The 21812-nt window shown below is 34.9% G+C and overlaps 1 protein-coding gene across 3 annotated transcripts in view; it reads left to right on the forward strand.

The window, feature by feature from the left end:
• Window positions 1–21812, forward strand: part of CCDC141 (coiled-coil domain containing 141) — a 56661-nt gene that overhangs the window by 23120 nt on the left and 11729 nt on the right. Inside the window, exons 10-23 of one of the 3 annotated variants that reach the window (XM_066553847.1) lie at window positions 242–361; window positions 1595–1786; window positions 2656–2832; window positions 4298–4477; window positions 5259–5384; window positions 5975–6163; window positions 6432–6611; window positions 7425–7574; window positions 12867–13007; window positions 13800–13994; window positions 15575–15758; window positions 16993–17102; window positions 19350–19448; window positions 20072–20155. In XM_066553847.1, coding sequence (XP_066409944.1) covers window positions 242–361; window positions 1595–1786; window positions 2656–2832; window positions 4298–4477; window positions 5259–5384; window positions 5975–6163; window positions 6432–6611; window positions 7425–7574; window positions 12867–13007; window positions 13800–13994; window positions 15575–15758; window positions 16993–17102; window positions 19350–19448; window positions 20072–20155 — 2127 coding nt within the window. Of the gene's footprint in view, window positions 1–241; window positions 362–1594; window positions 1787–2655; window positions 2833–4297; window positions 4478–5258; window positions 5385–5974; window positions 6164–6431; window positions 6612–7424; window positions 7575–12866; window positions 13008–13799; window positions 13995–15574; window positions 15759–16992; window positions 17103–19349; window positions 19449–20035; window positions 20156–21812 lie in introns of all 3 variants that reach the window. The other 2 variants (XM_066553848.1, XM_066553849.1) reach the window with 2 other exon arrangements.

The raw sequence follows: 21812 nt of genomic DNA on the forward strand, positions 1-21812 counted from the left end.
TGTTTTACCTTTTCTTAATTTCTTCTCTCCATCCCGCCATTTGGGGTTGAGAAGTGTGTGTGAGCAGCTGTGTGGCACAGTTGTCATTTGGGTTTAAACCACGACATTATGCCTAGAAACATAATCTACACACCAACAGGAAAGTGTTACCTCATTTTTTTCTATATAAAGTGATATTTTATACTGGTTTTTGATGTCTAATTATATCAATTAACCATGTGAATAATACTTTCAAATAAAGGTATCACAATCAATTAAAAAGCTCACCCCGATGCTCGCAGTTGGAATGGAGATTGGCTCGTATTTGTGTGAGTCAGAAAGAGTTTTGAACAAGCACCTTGAACTGGCTAAACAAACAAAGGTAAAAAAACTTTCCATAATGTTAAGTGCTTTTAGAAACAAAGGCTTCCTGTATGTAATTCTAAATAAGGTGAGAGGCTGAGTTTCTTGTAAAGAAAATAGTTCTATGTTTTGTTTTAAAACTGTAGTTAATGAGCAAAATGATAACATTACAGTCATTAAATCACTGGTTTTCTCCACTGTCTCTATCTCACTGTGTGATTTGCAGGATCCTCGTACCAACTCTCAATAGAAAGACGCTTCAAATGTGGATTGCTACTCCTACATGAGGCACCAGGTTTAATAATTGTCTAGACAGCCAGTCAGAGAAAAACCTTCTTGTGGTTTATTGTGCCAAGTATAAGGGATAAACCGGCAAAAAGAAAAAAGTAGTTCTCTAGTTCATTTGGAGAAGCTGTGAAGGGGGCTGTAAAGAGCTCCAATGGTCATGTTGGGAGTGCAGCCATTTGATGAGAGCCTTGCAGCACTCAGCTCTGTCACACTTGAGGCTATTTTTAAGTCACATCCAGGGCCTTTCCCACTCCCATAGCAGTCCTGCACTATCTGGAAGGGGGTTAAAACCACTTGAATTCCTTCCATAGCCTTGGCATAGGTGCATATTTCAACCTAAGCTGAACAGCATGTCAGTGTGTATTTTAGGAGTATCCTATGTATTTTCAGTACTTAAAATTCCTTTACTCCTGCAGAGCTCTCTTTTGCTGCAGGCAACAGCTTCTGGGGTCCAAGGGATGGATCTGTACGGTACCTGTGGAAATAAAATTCACTTTATAACAATTCTGTTTTAGAATCCTGCAGAGCACATTGTAAAAATATTAAAATCTCAGCAGATAAGCAAAAACATATTTTCTTCCTCAAGACTTTATAATAGTTTTAAGTGTCTTTTCTGCCAAATTTTTGCATGTCAGGGTGTTACTTTTGTTTGCTGCAGTGTCTACTTCGCCCTGACAGATATATATATGAATACACTCTTATGACTATACACCTCTTCTAACTATTCCTTCTGGGGACTGTGATATGCTAGCTTTCAAAATAGCTATTTCAATAACTACACCTATCATTTTTAGGAAAGAAATGGATATTTCTATGACTTAGTTTCCATTGTGAACTCTTCTTCAAACAAGTAATTAAATTATACATAAAAAAGCAATCCTAATGAAAATTAACAATGTGATATCAATATTCACAAGTCCTTTCCAGTCATTATACATTTTTTTCTGTGCTTTTACCTTCAAAGGAAACTTCATGTGAACTGAAAGCAGCTGAGGGAATCATCAAAAATATGGAAGAGTTGGAACCTGAACAGGTGGCGGCTTTTTCTAGCAGAGCTGACTTTCTGAATAAAGAGCTGAAAAAAATTGAAAAAAACATTAGTTCAAAGCTAGAAATTCTAGAAACTTATGTGGCCTTTTTACAGTCAGCTGTAGAGGTATGGATTACTTATTTATTCTCTGTCTAGACTAAGAATCTTACAATTGAAAAATTTTCATCCGCTGTAGGAAGGACTGTAATAGATTTAGATTTTTCTCCTCTGCATATGTGCGCTCTCATTACATACGCGATAAAAATGCTTCTATATAGGTATTCTGAATATCAAATTTACTGATTTGCTTTGTATAACTTTTAAAAATGTCCTATGATATGTTCTTAGGGATCTTTATTGCTGTCTTACACTACTTCCACTGACATGCTAATTCATATGATTGTATTTAAAAATGAAATAAAAACCAGCTCTCGCTCAAATAATAATCAATTCAATACCAAAATAATATTGGTAGCTGTGATAATGGTGTCCAGGATAGTTAATTTTTATTTTGATTTGAATTCCATTTTAAGATTCTACAATATGGTAGCTTAGTTCTTTAATATTTAGAAAGAAATTGAGGATGCAATGGAACCTGTCAGATAAAATTAGCCATAGGATTTATTTATTGCATGATAAACTACAAAAAATATTGTGTTACATCTACTTCTGATTATTGCTAACTTCAGTTACTTCATATTAAGCTGATCAGTGCAAATCAGTGCATTGATATACTGGTAAATAAAATACATGTAAGGATATGTGATAGAAATTGAGCTAATTGCTGCCACCTGTCTTCTTGCCATCTACTGGTTGGCAAGTTATTTAAAACTATTTTATTATTTGGTGTTTGTAAATATTTTAGGGACTCTTTGATCTTAAAATTAAGAGAAGATTCAGAGGGGGCTATTCAAATTTATCATATCTCTATAACTTCTGACTATAGCGCCTCAAGCTTTGGGGTTTTTTAATATTTATTTAATGTCTTTCTATAGGTGAATGATGATATTAAAAATCTGAAGGAATTCTATAATTCAAAACCCCTACCAACAAACAGAGAGACTGAAAGTAAAATTGAAATAGAGTCAGCTAATACTCAGTGGCAAAATACTATAAAGAAGACTTTTTCCACTGAAAATATGGGTTGCTGTTTTCTTAATTTAGTAAATGTGGTGAGTATGATCTGATAAACCATTTTGAATATTTTATACTTGCCTGTGATGAGGTCCAATCCTAGTTCTATGTCTGATGGATTGTATACCTAGTTTTAAAGGGGTGAATGCTGATATATACTTTCAGAAGAAGAAAGTATTTGAGTGCTTATGGTAAAATAAAAAGTTTTGTGGTTAGCAATGACAGAGCCCTTAATGACCCAGTCATGTAATACATGCTCCTATCTGTTTGTTTCATGTTGGAAAGCAACATATACTCAAGCACAATATTAAGTTTATTTTATGTCCACTAAGAGGCAGGGAATCTTTACTGACTGAGTGTATGGATTCTTCTAAAGAAATGGATGTAGGAGCTACTTCCTTGCAGACAATCTTTCCCAGTGTCTTTACATTCTGTCCAACAGCTACACTACCTAGGCATCCCTGTTTAATTTTCCAACAACACTGTGTGAGGTGCTTGTTTGAGCTGTGCAATCATTCCCTAAGCTGCACCTCCTCAAGTAATCCAAATTAATGAGGTCAGCCTGAATACCCAGCTGTTCTTTCTGCTTTTATAGGACACACTAGGGAGCAGTTAGACATTAAGCAGGGAAGGGGGAGGTGATGTTGGTAAACTACAGCATGATACAAGGTGAATTGGAAAAACCAGCTGAGGGAGGAAGGTGCTCAGAAAGCTGTTAGTGTGGCTGCAGGGTGTGTCCCTGCTGGATGCTGCCAAGCAAAAGTAAGACAGTCAGAGTAATGGCAAAGTCACTTAAAACCTTCACACATCTTCAGACATTACCTCCCTAAACACCTGGATATGTGTTGTTACCATATTTTCTACTACCCTGTTCCTATGACATTCCCAGATTGTAGCTTTTAAATATCTGGAAGATATGGACCATACTAGTAATTTATGGAAACAACTTCTCTTAGAAAAAAAAAATTAATGGGAAAATGGCATTACCCAGTTTTCTGATATTTCTCATAGAGGTTCTACTAAAAAGAGGTAAAAATATCAAATATTCAAATACTAAACACTTTAACCCTCCTGTGCTTCAGTGTTGCTGAATACAAAGAGGTGCTCTTTTCTTATCAACACAAAGAGGTGGTCTTTTCTTCACCTACTTTGTTTTCTAGTTGCTATTTATTCTCCATAAAGGTCATTTTGGGTAGTTCTGTTTAGTCAGAAATTCTTTTATTCTGTCTGAGTGTGAAACAGACATCAGATGGCAATAATTCAGTCATTACTGACCTGTTCTATGCTTTAAACTCCAGCTTTATATATGTCCTCACTTTAAAATTCTGTAAATCTGTGCCTAATTCTAGACAATATTAAGGGAAAAGTGTATTTAAGAGTATACATTTTTTTAAAGTTACACTAGGATAGTTGAGGTTTTATTAAGCTTTGTTTAAAATTATGAGGTTTCAATTGTATGTTATAAAAATATGTGTGGAAAAAATGTGTCTGTTTATTTGCCAGGTAAATGAGAGGTTAATATTAGAAGTAGAAAAATCAATAAAAGTAACAGAAGATATCATTATTAACCTGAATAAAGAAAGGAAAGAGCTGACTGATCTTTGGGCAATCTGGAATTTTAAAATTACTCAAATAAAACCCATCAAGCAACAGTGCCAGATATTTAAAGAACAACTAAAAATCGTAAGTAAAATAGCTAGCAAGAAAGCAACTGTGGCAAATATTTCTAGACTGTTATTAGCTTGTCTGTGGCTCTCCCATCAACTATTATAGGTATTATTTATAAAGAGTGATGATCAGTAAGATATGATTGTTGTTCACAGTCTGTTCTCTGTTATGTCAGTCAATCAGCAGGAACCATGAAATGTTTTTGATTTTTTTTTCCCTACCTCAAATCCATAGAAATCTAAGTCTCCATTCCCAATTCTAAGTTTTAATGGAGTTTAATCAATGCTTTACCAGCAGTGATTTTTTATTCTTTTTAAAAGCACCATTTTTTGAAAGAGAAGAGCTGCTACACCAAACTGTGTCCTTACTGTTACTAAACTGAAGTCCAACAAGGTTCATGCAGAAAGAGGATTGAAACCTTCTTGGCACAGGATGTGCAGTGTTCCTTAAAAGAAACACTAGCTGGGCTAGTAGCAGAACCAGAAACACCAGCTAGGCTTGTAGCTGCTGTATCTCTAGTGCAACTCAGCAGTACACCAGCACATCTCTTATCTCAGAAATCCTGTGTCTGTGGTCCTGCAGTCCTGGCGTCTGAGTCACTTTTTCATGCTGTCTTTAAGATACCTTATCACCCTTGTCACTCAGAAGGTTTGCAACAGAGGGGCTTTACTGACAGCATTTGGGTGCCTGGTTTGAGGAAGGTTTTGTTACAAATATAGCTTTGACTTTAAATTTTGGGTTTTTTTTTTTTAATTTATTGCAGTTAGAAGTGCTCAACTTCTTGATTCTCTTCTAGACTACCCGTGGATTAGAGATTCTTCAAGAGGCCCTCCAGCTTGCAGTACCAGTTGACCTTGGAAGTGACCTTTTAATTGTTTTGGAACTACAGAAGAAGCTGAACCAAATGAAACCACACTATGAGGTGAGAAACCAAGCTAGTGGAGTGAAGAGTACATCAAAATCTCTTTTTGGTCCCATGAAGATCCATATCCTCATTGATGCCAGACACTCTGTCTGGGTTTGAAGCGTTTCATGTTTTACAACAGTTTTCCAGGAGGAAGTGTTTGTGTGTGTTTATAATGTAGGGACAAAGAGATTTTTCCTTCAGTGTTCAGATAATGTCTTGTGCTGTGTTAGTTGTGTATTCAAGGGACACACAAGCACTGGGGTGGTGGAAGTACAAGAAGAGCATCAGCTCCAAGCTTTTGAATTTAGAGCCAGTCAGAGGCTGAGGTACATCATAGTGGCCTTTCTACCTCCTGTGAATACTTTCTCTGGGTTTGAGCAATTCACTCTGCCACTGCCCTTTAATTATGTTTACTTGTTTTCATGCAAAGCTGGGTGATAGCTGAGATTTGTGAGTACCAAAAAGTACAGAATGTAGTGTTTTAAAGTGCAGGGCATTGACTTCTCCCCAAGGCAATTGACCATTGTTAGGTGGTTATTTAATTAAATGTAAAGGAAAAATTGCAGTGTTTATGCAAATTGAGTAACTTCTCTGATTTTTGTTAGCAACTGAATGCTGAGCTTGAGTACCTGATCAAATTATTGGAATTACCAAGCCAGAAAGGATTTCCTGTGAAAGAGAATTCTGAGAGAATAAGTGAGCTTATTCATTTCCACCAAGCAGTAAAGGATGCAATGATAGAATATGATGAGATTTTCAGCAAAACAGTCAAATTCCATCACATTAAAAAAGAAGTGAGTATAACATTTTAAAACATACATTCTTCCCATTGTAGTTAAACTCTCTTTGCTTTTGGTTCCTGTTACTTTTCTTTCCTTTTCACCAGAGAAATAAGATAAATCAGCCTGGTGATCAGAATTAAATCTTGGATCTAAAACTGCATGAAGTGGTTGAATTGAAAACTCAGATCTGAAACCAATTTTAATTGCTTAAACTCAAGGGTAAGGAAAAAATTTAAGTTATTTTAAACAGACATTGATTTTTGGTTTTTGTATATTTCAGCTGGAATGTCTATCAAAATTAGGAGAACTGGATATTCCTGAAATATATGGGGACCCTGAAAATGTGCACCAGGCTAAAGCCTACCTTGTGAATTCTCAGGAGAAACATGCACATATTAGACAGCTATATACTCTACTTATTACCCAGGGAGTGGATATCTTGTCTGCAGTGCAGCAGCCTGTGAGTATAAGCAGAATGATTTATGAAATCAAGGATAAATATGAAAGATTATTGGACTCATCTGGCTAAACTTTAGATGTGCAAATATGTATTACTACTCTGAGAAAAATGCAGAGAGAGCCTTAGGGAAGTTAATCTTAAAATATCATTATTTGGAAAAAAAACACAAGCCATAATTTACTTTAGTATGTTTTGTGAAGTTCAAGGCCCTGATGGCAATTTCTTGAATCTCTGTATTACAATCCTGCTATTTTGAAAAGGTTGCTTTGTAGATTTATTCTCCTGTAAAGAAAGGATAATATAAGAGCAAAAGAGAAAATGTAGTAACAGTGTTACCTTATCAATGGATTCAAGACTGATTTGCACGAGAGGTTGGATATCATTTTAGAAAGGAATTATTTATTCAGGGAAGAATTTTCATTGCCCTGTATTCATTCACTTACTAAGAAAGCAAGGCTTTTCCTATGATTTGGCTAGATCATTTATATTGGCAGTCTGCTCTTCAGACAACATAAACTGATGGATGGCAGAAAGGAGCTATTCTCCAGGTGGCAAAGGACTGGAGGGGGTCATTCCCTCTTTGCTCAGAGAAGACACAAAGTTTAGGTTGTGACTTTGACCCAAAACTACTCCCCAGACTATGAGTGACTGAAACTGCTATGTCCTTGCTCTCCTTGCAGTGGAGGTCCAATAGTTTACTCTAGCCCATTGTGGCTGGCTGTGCGTGTTCTGCCTCAATGATTTTCATTTTAGATTGGTTAAATTAATACATTTCCTGAGACTGATAAATTTGTTTCTCTCTTTCCTCGTTAGAATTGCTTGAATGTTTCTGTAAAGAACCTGAAGCAAGAACTTGCTAGATTTGAGTGTGATAGCATAAACTGGAGCTCCAGAGCTGAAAAGTATGAGGAAGAACTGTCACAGTATTTTCAACACTGCACCACTCAAGAGGATATAAATGAGGTAAATGAGATGAATCCCAACTCATTGAGTGACTGCTAAAAGAGCTATTGTGTTCTATAATATACATTACTGTTTACCATTCCCCTAAAAGTTTCATATGCATACAGAAAAACTGACTTTCATTTTAGCAGCAACTTTGGATCTACACAGCAGCAACAGTAATCTGTGGTTCATGGCTCTGCTGCTCAGGATTCTGTCAAGCTGTTGGGCTGGCAGTAAAATGCTTTCACTGCACCAAGAGGACTGGAAATAGAGCAGCTACATTTTCTTTAGCTTTCAGCTCAGTCAGCTTCATCTGAAACACAAGTCTTTATAACTTTTTCTTGCGAAGCTAAAATTTCAAACAAAAGTGGAATTTGTACATATTGCGGTTGTCAGGACATTGGAAAGAACTTCCAGTGTTTCAATGAAAAGTTCAGAATAATCTAGTACTAACATTTTTTCAGAAACAAAAGATACACTTGAAAAACTGCTAGGAGGAAAGGAAATGTTCATTGGCCCAAGAGATTAGAATTAGCATTATGGAACTTAGGTTAGGAATGATTACTCAGGTAATATGACTATCAACATAATATCTTGGTAGGCCAAACACAAATGAATTTACAAATTAGACAGCTACATTCATTAGATGTCTCTAAAAAAATTAATTTAGGAAAAAATATTTCAAAGAACTAACTTTCCCAGACTGTTACAGTAAAATAAGAGGCTGATGGGCTCTATACTTGATGTTCTGTAGATTGTACTCCTCTTGTACTTCCTTGCATCTGTGAAGTACAGAAGGTGGATTGTGAGCTGGAAGAATTTTCACATTAATGTTCCCCGTAGCATGAAGCATATGTAATAAAAATACAGGACACTGAAGGTTATATATTCTTATTGGTTAAGTTAAAATCTGTCATCCCCAAATCTAATTAAATCTTGTGCATGAACTAACTGAAATATACTAATTTGGAATGTGGATACCTTTTTCTTTATGTTCCCTTTGTATTATAGGTTAGCATAGAAGATGAAGGTATTTCCTAAACAAATATTTGGCTAATGTTCCTGTATATGCATTAATATACTGCCATTTTCTTCTTTTGTTGTTTTTTATTTTTTTCCCATTAAGTATTTCTAACTAATTCTGTTTAGGGACACGAAATCAGACACAAGACTACTTCAGGACTATTATTTATGAGTATTATCTTTGTTATTTTAAATTCTGTCAATTTTTTCATCAGAAATTGAATATTGCTAGTATGCTAATATGAATATTGCTAGACTTGTCTAAACTAACAATTTATTTACTATTTACTGTGTCTAAGCAAATAAATATTTCATGTGCCAGCATCAAGCAGCAGCTGTTCATGGCTGTCACATAGTAAACAGCTAACCAGATAATTTAGTAGTAATTTACCAGTTTACAGAGCAAACTTTAAAGCTGACTGAAAATATTTGGGATTCTGCTGTAAATACTTACACTAATTTATGTTTGATGTGATTAATTTAAGTGTGTAAATACAGCCTGTGAATTAGGGCTTAGGACTAAGTGGTGTTTGAAGAGATCCTTAGAGGACATAGCAAGTTCCCTGTGTTTGTAAGGTATTGGTGCTTCTATAAGAAACAAGGAAACAAATACTGAAATTTATAGAATATATAAGAATATATAGCATGAGTTTTAAATAGCCTTGGAGGAGACAAAAGTAAAATGTATGCCTTTTCTGTGCCTTCTCTAAGATAATTTGAAAAGGCAAAAATAAGTGTATATATCATCAACATCTTTGGGAAGGATGAGGAAAGCTCATCTTTGGGATCTGTATTCGCCAGCTGGGGCTTCTTTTTCACGAGGAAGTTTGGGCAGCAGCCTCTGAAGAGCTGCACCTCCACTGTGTTGCACTGCAGTCATTTGTGAGCTCAGCCTTGGGTACACTGATATACTGGATATAGGAATGCTGCACTGGGTCTGTTCAGGGGATTCTGAGTGACACTGTTCATCACCCATGGTAGCTTTTGCAATGAAAAAGCCTCCTCTTTAGGTGATCACTTTAAAAATAACATTTATGCATGTCCACGTAAAACTTGTGAACCAAAGAGCAACAGACCCTGATGCAGTTTCACAGCTCTTCCCAGTCATCTCATTTCTTTTTCACCATATCATTATTTGCATGCTTATGGAAAGATATGAGTGGAAATATGGGTTTTAACCATAAATGGTAATGAGCTATCTTTATTCACAGGTCAGTAGGAACTGATATGTAGCCTCATTTCTCATTTTGTAATTTATTCTGATTGTTGCCCCAGGAATCAAGTAGTCATTAATGACTTGAACAGATTTTTTTTTCCCCCTTTTTTTTTACTGTTTTTTAATCTTTGTGACTGAAAATCTGTTTTCAGCAACCTGCTTCTTGGGGTGTTTTGATTATTGATGCTACGAAAAGTTTGTACATGAATAGAAAGGGAAAGATGAGGGATTAACATTGAAATTTCTTCTAGAGTGGCTCAGACAGCAATCAAAGCATTTACTGGAATGGCGCTGTTAACAAAAAATGTTTAAAGCATTTTATAACTTGATTTTTCTATTTATTTTGTGGTCCTGTGATAAATTGAAACAAGTGGTACTTAAACCCCTCTCCTCCACTACCATTCTCCACCCATGACAGGGCAACTATAGTTAGGAACAGCTGCTTGACTAAAGACTATGACACAATAGAAAAGGTACAAAGTTCCATTAAAGCAGTGGGCTGAAGTCACTAAAGCATATTTGGATGCGTAGTCCCTTCAGTATTTCTCATTTAATCTTGCAAAACTGAGACAGATTTAGATTTCGAAAAATTGGAAGCCCCACAGTGCTCGTGGTACAATTGCTGATGATGATAGGAGCAGTGAAAATGCAGTCGGATGCACAAGTCAGAGCTGAATCTGGTTTTTCCACTGAGGCTAAAAGAGAAGAGTGACAACAGCTGCAGACCTTTGACACACAAGCCATCATATCTGAAACAAGGAGATCTAATTTCACATACTGCTATGAGGAGAGCCTCTGGCCTTATATTATCACTGCTATTCTGTATGTGCACAAGCCAGTGAAACAAACTAAAATAAACTCTTGTTCATCTTTTCTTTCCCACAAACTTGAAGCAGCAAATAAGACTCTTGTTTTCTGAATAAAAAGATATTGTTCTGCAGAAGTGATTATATTAACAGAGGGCTTTTAGATAGACTTTATTATTCTCCATACTTAGGCGGGATAAAGAGCTTAAACTAATTGGAGATCACAGGGCCAGTGATAGAATTCCCTTTCTTTCCATTACACTGAGTGAGCACCATCTGTTTATTCACTGCTGAAATAATGTGGCAACATCCCACTAGATGAAATGAAAATGAAACATTTATCCCTTGATGGATTAACATTAGTATATAATAATAATAATAATGATTGATTGTTAGCTGTTCCAATAACAGTGGCTGCAAAATAAGCCTTCACTACTCCCTGGATTCTTTGGCATGAAGGAGGAGGGGGTGCAGGGTGAAGTCTGTAGGATTTTTTCATATTAAAAAAGCCTCAAATACATATTTAGATATCCAATTGTGGATATGACCTGAACTTGTTAACACTAATTTCATTTGTGAGTCTGTTACTCATTTGAGTAACAGATGATAAAGCAATAGAATTTCTGCATTTCTTCATATCAGTGGCTTTAAATAAATGTACTTTTACATAATTTATTTATTGTTATTATACATTATCCTGAAAGCAAAATATTATCTACCTATAGGACCTGAAATTCTTAAAATCAATATTTTGGTCATTTTAATATTCTTTTATTTCAAAATTTATGAATTAATTACATGGAATTTGAAAATTTTATCAGGGAATTGCAAGGTAATTAAAATATCACTGATTTTAAGCAGGTTTTATAGTTGTCTGATTCTTGTATCTCTTGCTTAAAGAAATTTAAATGTAACAGGAATAGCTGAAAGGAGTTTTTAAAGTTGTAAATAAAATTGGAAGTTGCATAGCTTGCGCAGAAAAAATATTAGGAAAACTATGCTAAAAATTTCATAGGCCTTTAAATGTTTATCTAAACAGTTTTGATATACTTTTTTATATAAAGTTTTTAATGAAAAAAATAACATGGTTTATTAAAGGCCTACTTGTAAGACAATATTAAAGGAAACATAATTGTCACTCGAAAACAAAAGATAAAGAATATAACAACCCTATATTATAGTTAGTTTCCATGGTAAACAAACACTGGGTTTAAAATTCTGTTCATCATAGATGGTTCTTCTTTTTGACATGTATTAAACTCTTTCTGGTAAATTGGCAATGTGTCTGAGCCATATGTGTGTAAATGAAATTGCAGCTTTCTAGAGCTTCATCAGTGCAGTTCCTATCATTCCGGCACTTTGATTTTTTCTGTAGGTTAAAGAAAGTGTAGCTATATTCCATCTAATTAAAAAAAGAGGTTTAGAACAAATTTAATATAGCTAGATTTAATAGCAGGTAGCTGGTATGAGTTCATCTGAAAAGTTTTGAAAAGGTATGGATAGTTCATATTTGGACCTACTAGTTAATTTTAATTTATATTATTGTAAGAATAATTTTCCCTAATGTTGGGCTTGTTGCACAAGTCAGTGCTGACTGGCAGAAGTATCCTCACCCAGTACATCTAGCAGTAGCTAGGTGAGGCTTTCTGTATCTGCCAGCCAGGATCTCCCTGCTGCCATACTCAGAGCACAGTTGTTTGCAAGTCAGGTGGTCATACAACCTGCATCTTGATCCTGCAAAGAGATGTACTCCTCTTTGTATGCTGTGAGTAATTGTACTAAGATGTTTGGACTTGCACAGTGTATAAAATTAAGCTCATGTATAACTTTTTTTCAGAAGCAGGACTTTTGAAAAAGGAATGAGAAATGGGACACTTACTTGGCTACCATTTCTACTAAATGGACTAAAGTATGTGAAGGGCATCTACCTCTAATTAAAAGCAGTGGAGGCTCCTGGAAAGGATTTTTACATAGATTGTCTGAGCAATAATTTCATCCCTTGTTCCAATGCTTTTTTTGCCTCAGTTATTCTGGAAACACTTTTCATTCAGAATGCAAAAACATTGATTTAGCAAGATTATGAGTTTCCATTACTGTAAAGAAATTCTGACGACTTAAGGATGCTTTGAGATGGCATAGTATTACTAACTTCTGCATTAAATTTTCAGTGCTTAAATTGTCCATTAAACAGCTCTTGAAAAAACTTAAATTGATGTGCGCTTACTTCTTTTTTTTTAACTAACAAATATGTTTACACTGTTGCAGCTCAGAGAGTCATTTAAGGATCTCAAAAAGAAATTCAACAATTTGAAGTTTAACTATATGAAGAAAACTGAAAAAGCTCGAAATATGAAAGTACTTAAAGTACAGATTCAGCAAGTTGATACATATGCAGAGAAGCTACAGGTAACAGAAAATCCAGGCTTAGTAAACGCTTCACCAGTTCAGTTACTTGGCCTGTGCCGAGCACATCACAGGAAATTAGGGCATCACAAAATTTATTGTGCACTTCCCTCTTACTTTTCTCATTATATCCTCCCTGTCTGTCATTGACTGAGACATTTTTCACTATTCTATTCCTGTTATTCTGCCATTTACTTCTGTGAAATGATGTTAGTTCTTGACTTCACTCCTTTAATCACCATTATTTTTCTGTTTAATCTTTTATTCTTCTTGCATCTATTGTGTGACCTAGCCTTTCTTCTCCTTAAAGGAACCCAAAATAATCATGTCTTGCATCAAGCTACTCTCTTGTCTTTCTGAATTCATCATGTAAAAGATGAACTTTTTTCTCAGAGCCTTTGGCTATATTCATTGCCTGGAGTTGATCATGATCCTTTGCACCTTAGAACCCTGATAGCCTCACCCATTTTTTGCATTCCCCAGAAACTTTTCCTTCAATGGTCTTTTTAGTTGCAAGTCATGCATGACCATGTTTTATTACTGCAGATATTTGTTTATTTTTAAGCTGAAAAAAGCTAGCTCAATTATACCTTTAATAAATATAATTTATATCAATTTTAATCAGTTTTGCAAAGGCTCTCCAGGTTCCTTTGATTTTTGAAAGAGCAGCTTGTATTTTTTAAAACATAGGACAAGAAGTATGTTTGTATGGTTTTCTCCTGCTTTTTTGTATTAAATTTCTAAAAATAGAAACATTTTGTTGGTATTTAATATTGCTATCTGTCTTTTAAACAGATTCTTAAAAAGAAGATGGATAATTTAGAGAAGAGAGTAATTGATCCTTTTGCAAATGAACCTAAGGCTAAAGTTCAAGTTCTCTTGGGCTCAATCAGTGACTTACAAAAACAGCTGAATGATTTTAGCATGGTTGTGCAAGATTACAAGCAAAATCTGGATCTGATGGAGCATCTGCAGCAGATGATGAAAGAGGTACTAGTAAACCTGACATCCCCACTGTGGCTGTAATAATGATCCAGGACAGGGACAGATAAAAGTGCTTTAACTCTCTCAAGGTTAATCTGTACTTTCCAAAAGTAATCAATTGTTAAAATTTTTTTTCTTTCTTTCTAAATTTGCAGTGAAAGGGGGAAATAAATATGCAGTGTGACCACATTCATGCAGCTGGGGTCATCACCTCCATATGACTTCCACAGCCATTCAGCAAGTCTATGATCATACTTAGGAGCTCATTTTCCCTAAGTAAGCTCCGAGGCAACACAGAAAGTGCCACAAAGTCCTCTTTGGTAGCGGTCAAATTGTGAGAGGCAGGTTATCACAGTACCCACCGTGGTTTACGTAATGATGGAACTGGAATGTAAAATACTCAGTTCCTTACTAAAAGAATTTTTTTTAATAAACTAACTTTTTTAGTAAACTAATTTTTTTTTTCTGAACTGCAGTCTTTCTTATTGGATACTTCCATAACTTTATTTTAATGTGTCTGAGGACTGTCTCATGCGTTGTCTTTTTTAAAAGAAAAAAAGTTTGTGACAGTATTGTAACAGTATTTTCCCTCTTGCTGTTTTGCATTGGTGCTCTTGCCATGGGACAAGCTCATTCTGGTCATCACTGTTTACTTTTAGGAATAACATTGTTCTTATCTCCAAAGGGATCTAAGTGCATGACAAATTCCCTTAATGATGAATCACAGGACTAAAGTTTTGTTTAAGAGATGTGTTCAGTGTCCAGTGACCTCATCAGTGTGTTCTTACATATACCATTAGCCAAACAATTTGTTAATATTTGTTGAATATTTACATTTTCAAATTCCCCACTTACTCAAAAAGAAATAAATTATTTCCTAAACCTAAAATTTAAGACTGCCTTTTTAAAAAAAAATTTTAACTGAGTGTAAAGTATCACCTTTTACTCAAAACTTTTCTTTCAGCAAATAGGCACAGTCTTAAATGCTGATTTCAACAGTGGCTAGAAATGGTGATTTTTTGCCACTTCCTGTAATGATGCAATACTGGTGATTCTGAGTGAACACCAGATTGTGTTCTGTTCTGAGTATTGTTAACCAAAGATGTTTATTATGGGGATGTTCTAAAGCCCATTCTTGTCAGTAGAAAGATTCCTGGTGAGTTTAGTGGTTGCTGAGACCAAAAAGCCTGTCTGCTTGAATGTTAAATTTAAAGAACCTTTCTGCCCTTACACAGCTATAACTGAGGCCATAACATGAAGATTTTGAAATTAGCCAATTGATATACAAGGTGGAAAGAGCTCAGAAACAAAACATGTTTTTGCAGAACCATTAAATAATAACCTCACCACACTTGTAAGATGAGCGTGGGCATAGTACTTAATGAAAATTTAACAGCCATTAATGCTTGAAGCACCATTAGTAATGAACAAATGTTTCTCAGGTTAAATTTAAGTCAGAATATTTAAGATATACTGTATGCCACTGATTAAGGAAAGTCTAAGAATAATCCAGTCTATTCTTCAACAGCTTGAACTGCAGATTCATTCATAGTAATTCATTGTAATGCAGTTTTTTTATCCCTCAGTGTCAATTTTGGTTTGAAGATGTGAGCGCAACAGTGATTAGAGTTGGCAACTACTCTGCAGAATGCAAAACAAGAGAAGCAATAGAGACTCTCTATAAGCAATTCAATAAGTTTATTGAACCTGCAGTGCCTGAACAAGAAGAAAAAATTCAGCAGATTATGGACCTTGCTAGACGGTTATACGGTGAGGAGATATCTGGTAATGTACTGTGGGGACAAAATGCAGTAACTTGGGGTGGAAGTAAGCAAACTCCTAGTTTTGTTCATTTAAGATGAAAATCCAATGAATTTTAAAAAAACTAAATGTTTTAAAGTATTGATTGGAAGAGGTGAAGGATTTCAGAACCAATATTTACAAAAAGTAAAGATATGAAACTACTCTTCCAGTCTGGTATGTACTTGGTTTTCTGTATACAGCCTGAGTTCACCTTGAAATCAAAATGTCCTTGCAATATTCATGAGCTTTGAGTTAAGATTTCATGGCTTAAGCTCTCTCATAACAGGCAAGCCTTTGAAGCCAGAGGATATTATAATGCTATATCTCAGTGCTGAATTAATTTTTTACATTATAACTGTAAATAACTGGTAGGATTTGATTGTCAATTTTTTATTAGCAAATTATGTAGACTGCTATTTAGATACTGTATTTGCAATTGTGTTGATTTGGAACATTGTTGACCAAAAAAATTGCAAGTCAAAAAATTTCGTATTTTGCCTTTTTTTGTCCCACTTGTTATTTTTATATACTTTTTAAAGTTAATTTTTCCAAAGATAATGTGACAATCCAAACACACGGGGATTTTGTGTAGCCTATCAATTCAAGTAGTAAAGCTAAAAATATTTCAGCAGCCAAACTGGCCTTTTAAATTCCTCTTAATTTAGTGGAAAGAATATTTAGAGAGTAGATTATTTCTTTTCTCTTCTCTCTCTTTTTTTTTTTTTTAAGCCTTCTCAGTATTTTAAACATTCCTATCTGCAGGAAAGGAGATGACAGAACAGATTTTTGACAACAGCTGATTAGGAAGAGTAGGAGAAAGAAGTTGCTCAGTGTCCTTTAAGTCATTACATGGGAAAAACCTTTTCCATTGAGCCTTTCTTTTGTATTTCTTATCACAGGGATCTAAGTGCCTCCTAGATGTATAATGTAGCAATGAATTCAGGGGACAATGTATGAGGTCAGCATCTTTTAAAGCAGTATTACTAACCAGAGAGAAGACCTGCAGAAACTATGAGGACGCATCTCAAGTAAGCTAGTATGAGCTGGGAAAGCACATTACTAGGAATGACAGAATTCCTCCAGCGAAACAAAACACAGAAAAATGTGTTTATTGTAGTCCCTTGGGGTAACAAACTACACGGATTTTTGCAGGTCTGTTTGAGGCATTCTGTTCTACTTTCATGATGTTTTGCCTTTGTAGGGATTGAAGAAGGAAAGAAGTATGTAGAAAAAACCGTATCAAAGTATGAAGAAATCATGAATTCCGTTGATGGGTTGTGCAGATCTCTGAGAGAACTTAAGGAGATAAAGGTATGGTTTTTTAAACTGGAGAATGTATTGCATCTGTGTCGATTTATCATGCTTGGTAAATCTTGGTCTGAATCAGTGCTTTTAGTGAGGATCATCTATGGTAGCATCAATTACTTCTTAGTTGTTCAGTTTTCTGTTACGTTAGGTAATTACTGTAATGAATCAATGACGTGCTACTTGTTTGGACACTAAATATTTCTTCTGAGCTTCTTTTCCTTTGCTTCTTTCAGAACAGTTACTCCTTTCAAGAAACCTTTAAGAGAAAATGTTAAATTTTATTTGACTATCTAGACAAATACTTTTTTTTCATACTTCTTCCTTTGATATTGTAAGATAGGTAACTGCAGAGCTACAAAATGCCAACCACCCTCACTTGGCTCCCTCTTGGAAAAGACATCCTGAAAAACAAATTGTGTTAAAGCCAAAGTCATTTGAGATAGAAAAGCTTTGCTTTTACATAAATATTTATGAGAGCAGCATTTTTAGTTTCATGTTCTGATAAACTGCTGTGGATGTATTTAAATGTAACATTAACTGAGGAGGAATTATGGAAGACTGGTGATGGGGTAGATAATTAAGACTGTCTACTCCACCCCCCCTTCATTCTCAAAGTAATACCTAAAAAATCTCCTTCATGCAGCAGCAGCTGACAAGTTAATTCTTCTGTGAAGGTGGAAAAAATAAGATAAGCTTAAATATCCTGCTTTTGTTGGTACAAAGTGCATGTTCCTTCACTTTTCTTTGATGGAATTATACTATAAAATTGACAAACACTCAAAGTATCCATTTATACACTTTAAAGGAGTAAGAGATGCCAAAAATATGAATGAATGCCAAAGGTCATCAGGTGAATGGGAAGAAGGCTTTGTCTTGGACTGTGACCATATAGCAACTTCAACATAAATGCCCATTCTCCTCCCCATTTGTGTATTTCTTTAACACTATTGTGTGCAAGACAGTAGTCCCAGGTTCTGTCAGAAGAGGGCTTGAACCTTTCATCTTTTCTACAGAAATGTTGTATGATCTTTTCAAGTCAAGTGGAATTTCAAACTAATTTTACTACCTTATTTTGACTAATTTACACAAAATTATTGAATTTTTTTACAATAGAGTTCCACAAGTATTTTAAATGGAAAAGGTTTTTTTTACATTATGTGGTAGTCTAAGATTTAAAAGCTAATATTCTTATTGAACATTTCCAGAATATATCAACCGTCAATGTCTGTATCTTATGAAGAATAAATAATTCAGCAGACTGTCTGTGCCATCTGTATGGAATGCCATGACTATAAATTGAGTTTCACTTCCTGTTATTTTTAAGGCATGACAAATTTAGGGGAAATGTATTGCATAATCTTTCCTAATTTTACATGGCTGCTCAATGCCTGAAAAAAACCTGATTTATTTCAAGTACAAAATTAAACCTATTTTTTCTTCCTAAAAGAAAAAAAATAGACTGAAAAGATCTCATGGAATTTTCACTTGTTTATTGCTAGAATAGCAAATTAATAATGCAGCAGTTTCTTATAAGAGACTTGTTTAAGACTGTAACTTTTGGCTGGGCAGCTAAAGATATGGAAGACACAAAACTGTAATTATAAAGCTTTTGGCTTTCTTTATCTTGTGTCACTATTACGTTCTTTGAAATCTGTGGAAGATTCCATAACAGGTTTTTAAGGATTCATCAAGTCTTCATAAAATACATTATGGTTGTCCAAATTTCTTTTTCTATGTTTTATGCTTAGACCACATTCTTCCCTTTCCACCTTTAAAAAAATTTTGATTATAGACACTCACAAATGTTTCTTTCCTCCCTAGAACTGTTTTCCTGCAATCCTGATATCTTTTCTGAAATTGTTGTTTGTTCTCTTTTTTCATATAACTGTGTTACTTAATCCTCTATTCTCCCTTACTGAGCCTGTGTATAAGTTGGTTCATATTCCTCAGAATCTTGATTAGCTTCTGGAATTCTTCAGTCTTATATACTGAAGAATTATAGTCTTCTATAGTTTCCTTGCCTCCGAAAAGATCCTGTCAGCTTCACAATATGCTGTCATTGCTTGTCCAAGAATGAATCAACTGGGTTTTGCTGCATTTTTTTTTTGCCATAAGCAATTTACACCTGTGCTGATGACAGATTTTCACATTGGTGTTTTCTCTGTTGTACAGAGCATAAATCAGTGTAGAGCTAACTATTCCTACCTTTTACTGTGTATAAACTTACTTAATTTTCTCTTCACATGGCAGAAAGTTGACTTTTCTGAAGAGCTGATTACTGTTAAAAAAGAAGAAAGAAATGGTCAAGAAGCATGTGTGGCTGTTAAAGAAGTGGAACAAAAGGAGCAGGTTAGTTCAATTAATTGGTTTTTTTAATAACAAGAACTCTTTCTTAAAAGAGTTCTTGTTATTAAAAGAGTTCTTGTTTTTCAGTCTTAAAGCCTCCATTTGGATGGGTGGATTATCAGTGTAGACTTGGTCAATTGTTTTTCAGTTATTTTCAGTTGCCCCTTTCCCGCCTATCCAGTCCACATATTCTCCCCTATGAATTTTTATTTTTTATCATTTTTCACATGACTTTATATATCTTTCTGTTTTCTAAAAACTATTTCTTTTGTAATCTTTTATCAATTTTCCTTTGGTCCTATTGCCAGAGTATTCTTAATGTAGAGGTTCTCTTTGTGACCATTCCTCCATGAAAAAGAGTTCTTCTTGAACTCTCTCCTTTAAAAATAAAACTTAAGGGAATATAAGAAGTAGTAGTGGGGACTGCTGATACTATTCCCAGAGCCCTAGACTTCTTATGATGCCTAGATACAAGTTAGGAAAATATTTGATTTATAAATAATATTCTATGAGAGAAACATAGCTCAGAATTTGAACTAAAAAAATGTAGAAATGATGATTATTTGTTGCATTAATAAAATCTTAATCAGGGAAAAAAGCAGGATTTTAAAACATTTTTCTTTCAGACGGCACCGGGTGAATTGCTTGCAAATTCAGAAAGCATTGGTGAGAAGAGAAGCAATACTCTGTCTCCTACAGGCACTAAACAAGTATGTGTTGTTCATATCAATTTACATTTAATCAGATTGATGGGCATCATTGTGTACTCTCAAGGGAGTTCTACTCTTTAATTCGTTGTGTATCAAAAGTGAGGACTATTGTTACATTGGTAAGTTTTGATTATATTCTCATTTACAGTGTTACCAAAAACCTGACAAAACAAGCACATTGATTCAGTTTAAAACCAGTGTGAATAACAGGAAACAGAGAAACAATGAAGGAACGCAACTGCAGCTGTCAGTTGTTCAATAGGACATCACATCAAATATAATTTGCTGTAATATTGGTATAAAAATATTGAAGAAATGACAGAACTCACCATCAAATAATCATCTTTATCCTCATCTCAAAACACTTAAGTTGGATTTCAGTTGCCAAGATTCTCTGCATCAGAGATCATAAATAATCCAAAGTAAGGATTGCATCCATGTTGAGGACAATTCACAAAACATAAGACAAGACTGAGCATTTAGAATGACAAAAATCCAAACTGACAAACATCTTTTATTTATGGATTTACAATAGAAGAATATTAAAGTTTCCAAATAATCATTGAATAAATGAAATCTTAGAAATACAGGCAAAGCAAAGCCAGATCTATATTTTATGAGATTAATTACTTTAGCTTAAAGAATATTTTGAAGGCTTGGGATCCTGGACATAAATGTAAATAATTTCCTATGTAAAATAGTCTGATAATTTGGAGTGGGTTTAAGTCCTTAGAAAGGTGGGATCCATTGGTAACAGATTTAGAGACCTAAAAATTCCATTTTGCAAACTGCTAACATAGACAAATACTGCAAGATATTAAACAGTGATGTTTTGTAGAAATTCAACTAATATAATTTCCTTCAGTTCAATACAAAATGTCCTGTAATATGCTGATGAGCCAAAATTAAACCTAATTAATTTTCTTACCTCCAAGTCAGTGGGAGCTTCAGCATTGACTTGGAACCCAGATTTCACTCAGAATTTTGTGACTGCTCCAAAGAGCGTCCCTCAGGAGAATCTCTTCAGCAGGTGTCCATAGCTCTATTTTGCTAAGCCACAGCTTTGTCAGTCCTCATCAGACTGAGTCTCAGCTGCCAAGGAGAGAAGTCAAGGGTATGCAAAACAGCAAATATCATATGAGGATTGTGGCAGCTATGGTGCCTCTACCCTTTTCAACACTCCATACTTCACTTAAAGAAGTAGCAGGTTCATCTCACTAGAGCCTTGAACAGTGGGCCAGCAATCTCTAATTTTGTCTGTGCTTCTGCAAGCTGCTTTCCCAGTATTAATTTGCTTCAAATATAGCCCTCTTAAAAGTGTGCTAGGCCTTCTCATGGCACATTGATCCTCCTGCTTTTTTGGTCCCATGCTGCCAAAGCTTATCTGGCAGCTTGCTCACTCACAGTTCACCTGTCATTCTTTTCCACTGCTTCTTCCCCAGTGTCTTCTTCCGTCTCTTCAGGGGTCAGAGTTCATCAGGGGATGCTTGTGGGAAACATTTTCATAGTAAAACATAAACTTTGTCTTTCATCTGAATTGAATTGTTTAGTAAAATAGACACAGTAGAATCCCAACCTGCTTCCAGTTATGTTTTTGTAGGTCTGGCATGAATCACATTGCTTTGAAATAAGAAAGGTAATAACTTGGGAAAGCATC

The sequence above is a fragment of the Molothrus aeneus genome, chromosome 7, assembly GCF_037042795.1.
Source record: "Molothrus aeneus isolate 106 chromosome 7, BPBGC_Maene_1.0, whole genome shotgun sequence".
Taxonomy (NCBI): domain Eukaryota; kingdom Metazoa; phylum Chordata; class Aves; order Passeriformes; family Icteridae; genus Molothrus; species Molothrus aeneus.